This window comes from Diceros bicornis, chromosome 5, assembly GCF_020826845.1.
Source record: "Diceros bicornis minor isolate mBicDic1 chromosome 5, mDicBic1.mat.cur, whole genome shotgun sequence".
NCBI classification, from domain to species: Eukaryota; Metazoa; Chordata; class Mammalia; order Perissodactyla; family Rhinocerotidae; genus Diceros; species Diceros bicornis.
The window spans coordinates 19,514,487-19,518,619 of record NC_080744.1 but is presented as its reverse complement, the minus strand read 5'-3'; the positions used below and the strand labels follow the sequence as shown (position 1 = coordinate 19,518,619).

At 56.3% G+C, this 4,133-nt stretch overlaps 1 protein-coding gene across 1 annotated transcript; it reads left to right on the top strand.

Moving 5' to 3' along the window:
• The first annotated feature begins 1,282 nt into the window (after window positions 1–1,282).
• FOXG1 (forkhead box G1) lies at window positions 1,283–3,764 on the top strand. The gene has a single exon (XM_058540366.1). It carries the CDS (start codon window positions 1,289–1,291, stop codon window positions 2,762–2,764), a length of 1,476 nt encoding a protein of 491 aa, XP_058396349.1. The 5' UTR covers window positions 1,283–1,288; the 3' UTR covers window positions 2,765–3,764.
• The last annotated feature ends 369 nt before the right edge of the window (window positions 3,765–4,133 follow it).

The following is a 4,133-nucleotide window of genomic DNA, read 5'->3' as shown; positions in this document are numbered from 1 at the left end:
CCGCCGCCCGGGCCGCAGGAACCGAGTAAGTGACCCCCGCCAGCCCACTTCCTGCTCCTCATCCCTCGGTTTCCAAACCTCTCCCAGACCCTCCTCCCCCCAGGTGCAGGGCGCCCCCCCTCCCCACGCCAGGGGTGGGCCTGCCTCCCCGACCAGCCGGAGCCTCGCTGCAGTGTTACCTACACGGGGCACAGTTTTCCTACAGGCTCGGCGACGCCGGGCCCGGGCCTGCAGGGCCGGCTCGGGAAAGTAGTGCCTCGCCTCTTCCTCCTCCATTTCCTGCCCTCTCCTCGCATCCTCTCCCTGCATCCCACTCTGCTCTCCACCGCCGCCGCCGCCGCCGCCCCCGCTTGGGAAAACAAAATTGGATACAAACTTTAATCAAAAAGGACAAATATTGACGCTCTAACGAAAATAACCCAACATGGTGAGAGGGGAGCCGGAAGTGGGAGAGATCTGCCCTAAGAAGGGGGTCGCGGTGGCGCAGCCCCGCGGTGGCGGCGCGCGGAGCAGGTCCGCGGCGCAGCGTGCTCCCGGCGTATCCCTACGCGGCTCCGCGCGGCCGCGAGGCCAAGGCCCGCGAGAGGGGGAGGCGAGCGCCCGAGGGGGCGGGAGCCGGCGGGCGGGGCGGGGGTGGGTGGGCCCGCGCCCGCCGATTGGTCGACGGCGGGAGAGACGCTCCCGCACGCCGCCGGCTCTGATTGGCCCAACGGTAGGAAAGGTTAAACCAAAAATTTTTTTACAGCCCTAGTGTGCGCCTGTAGCTCGGAAAATTAATTGTGGCTATAGCCGCCTCGATCGCTGTCTCCCCAGCCTCGCCGCGGCCGCTCCGGGACGCGCCCGCCCGCCGCCCGGCTCTCCCCCCCTTTGGGCTGCTGCTGCTGCTGCTGTGACTGCTGCTGCGAGAGGAGGAGGAGGAGGAGGAAGCAGCGGGGGGGGGGGAGCGGGGGGTGGGGGGGAGACCAAGAAGTAGAGTTGGGAGCGAGGGAGCTTCACCCCCGGGGCGGTGGTTGTTTCTTTTTTCTCTTTCTTTCTTTTTTTCTTTTCCCTTTTTTTTTTTTTTTCTTCTAATTCCTGAGGGGTGGTTGCTGCTTTTGCTACATGACTTGCCAGCGCCGGAGCCTGCGGTCCAACTGCGCTGCTGCCGGAGCGCTCAGTGCCGCCGCCGCCGCCCGCGCCGCCCGCGCCCCGCTCGGCACCCGCCGGCCGCCGCCGCCCGCCGCGCCGCTGCCCCGCTCCCGCGCCGCCGCCGCCGCCGCCGCCGCCGTTGCCCCCCGACGACTGGGTGATGCTGGACATGGGAGATAGGAAAGAGGTGAAAATGATCCCCAAGTCCTCGTTCAGCATCAACAGCCTGGTGCCAGAGGCGGTCCAGAGCGACAACCACCACGCCAGCCACGGCCACCACAACAGCCACCACCCCCAGCACCACCACCACCACCACCACCACCACCACCACCCGCCGCCGCCCGCCCCGCAGCCGCCGCCGCCGCCGCCGCAGCAGCCGCCGCCGCCGCCCCCGGCCCCGCAGCCCTCGCAGGCGCGGGGCGTCCCGGCCGCCGACGACGACAAGGGCCCCCAGCAGCTGCTGCTCCCGCCGCCGCCGCCGCCGCCGCCGCCGCCGCCGCCGGCCGCCGCCCTGGACGGGGCCAAGGCAGACGGGCTGGGCGGCAAGGGCGAGCCGGGCGGCGGGCCCGGGGAGCTGGCGCCCGTCGGGCCGGACGAGAAGGAGAAGGGCGCCGGCGCCGGGGGGGAGGAGAAGAAGGGGGCGGGCGAGGGCGGCAAGGACGGGGAGGGGGGCAAGGAGGGCGAGAAGAAGAACGGCAAGTACGAGAAGCCGCCGTTCAGCTACAACGCGCTCATCATGATGGCCATCCGGCAGAGCCCGGAGAAGCGGCTCACGCTCAACGGCATCTACGAGTTCATCATGAAGAACTTCCCGTACTACCGCGAGAACAAGCAGGGCTGGCAGAACTCCATCCGCCACAACCTGTCCCTCAACAAGTGCTTCGTGAAGGTGCCGCGCCACTACGACGACCCGGGCAAGGGCAACTACTGGATGCTGGACCCGTCGAGCGACGACGTGTTCATCGGCGGCACGACGGGCAAGCTGCGGCGCCGCTCCACCACGTCGCGGGCCAAGCTGGCCTTCAAGCGCGGGGCGCGCCTCACCTCCACCGGCCTCACCTTCATGGACCGCGCCGGCTCCCTCTACTGGCCCATGTCGCCCTTCCTGTCCCTGCACCACCCCCGCGCCAGCAGCACTTTGAGTTACAACGGCACCACGTCGGCCTACCCCAGCCACCCCATGCCCTACAGCTCCGTGTTGACTCAGAACTCGCTGGGCAACAACCACTCCTTCTCCACGGCCAACGGCCTGAGCGTGGACCGCCTGGTCAACGGGGAGATCCCGTACGCCACGCACCACCTCACGGCCGCCGCGCTCGCCGCCTCCGTGCCCTGCGGCCTGTCGGTGCCCTGCTCCGGGACCTACTCCCTCAACCCATGCTCGGTCAACCTGCTCGCGGGCCAGACCAGTTACTTTTTCCCCCACGTCCCGCACCCGTCAATGACTTCGCAGAGCAGCACGTCCATGAGCGCCCGGGCCGCGTCCTCCTCCACGTCTCCGCAGGCGCCCTCCACCCTGCCCTGTGAGTCTTTAAGACCCTCTTTGCCAAGCTTCACGACGGGACTGTCCGGGGGACTGTCTGATTATTTCACGCATCAAAATCAGGGGTCTTCTTCCAACCCTTTAATACATTAACATCCCTGGGACCAGACTGTAAGTGAACGTTTTACACACATTTGCATTGTAAATGATAATTAAAAAATAAGTCCAGGTATTTTTTATTAAGCCCCCCTCCCCCCCCCCATTTCTGTACGTTTGTTCAGTCTTTAGGGTTGTTTATTATTCTAACAAGGTGTGGAGTGTCAGCGAGGTGCAATGTGGGGAGAATACATTGTAGAATATAAGGTTTGGAAGTCAAAATTATAGTAGAATGTGTATCTAAATAGTGACTGCTTTGCCATTTCATTCAAACCTGACAAGTCTGTCTCTAAGAGCCGCCAGATTTCCATGTGTGCAGTATTATAAGTTATCATGGATCTATATGGTGGACGCAGACCTTGAGAACAACCTAAATTATGGGGAGAGTTTTAAAATGTTAAGCTGTAATTTGTATTTAAGAAGCATTCGTAGTAAAGGTGCCCAAGAAATTATTTTGGCCATTTATTGTTTTGTCCTTTTCTTTAAAAAACTGTTTTTTTTTCTTTTGTTTACTTTTAGACCAAAGATTGGGTTCTAGAAAATGCACTTGGTATATTAAGTATTAAAAAAAAAAAAACAAAAAAAGGAAAGTTGTTTCAGTTGGCAGCACTGCCCATTCAAATGAATTGGAAGGGGACAAAATTAATGATTGCCTTCAGTTTGTGTTGTGTATATTTTGATGTATGTGGTCACTAACAGGTCACTTTTATTTTTTCTAAATGTAGTGAAATGTTAATACCTATTGTACTTATAGGTAAACCTTGCAAATATGTAACCTGTGTTGCGCAAATGCCGCATAAATTTGAGTGATTGTTAATGTTGTCTTAAAATTTCTTGATTGTGATACTGTGGTCATATGCCCGTGTTTGTCACTTACAAAAATGTTTACTATGAACACACAGAAATAAAAAATAGGCTAAATTCATATATATCTTGATACTTTTGTCTCTTTTATTAAGTGGAGCTAATTTTTAAAAGACCATTCAAGTTCTAGGGAATTCAAAGGCTTTTTCAGCCAACTAAAATTTAAACTGCTCCTTTCATTTGAACTGAGACTTTAAAAATGAAAATAGTATTATTTTCCATTGTGGAATCAAGTTTTACAAGGAGCAGGCTATTTAAAAAACACTAGCTTTAAGCAAAACGTAGGCTTTTCAGCTGATATCTGTAGATATACAGCAAAAAGAGATAATTTAATTTTATGTGCATAGCTATTTACCTTGTGTTTATTTTCAAATCAGTTAATAGAATGCTTACTTTTTATATATTTTGTTTCAGGTATCTTGTTTATAGCACTTGGCAAATTATAAATAAATATATGTATATGGTTAGATAGAAGTGAATATAATGCACACATATGTAATAT

Bases quoted from the DNA above. Each gene is read 5' to 3' on its own strand.
- FOXG1 (XM_058540366.1), top strand. From the start codon at position 1,289: ATGCTGGACATGGGAGATAGGAAAGAGGTGAAAATGATCCCCAAGTCC.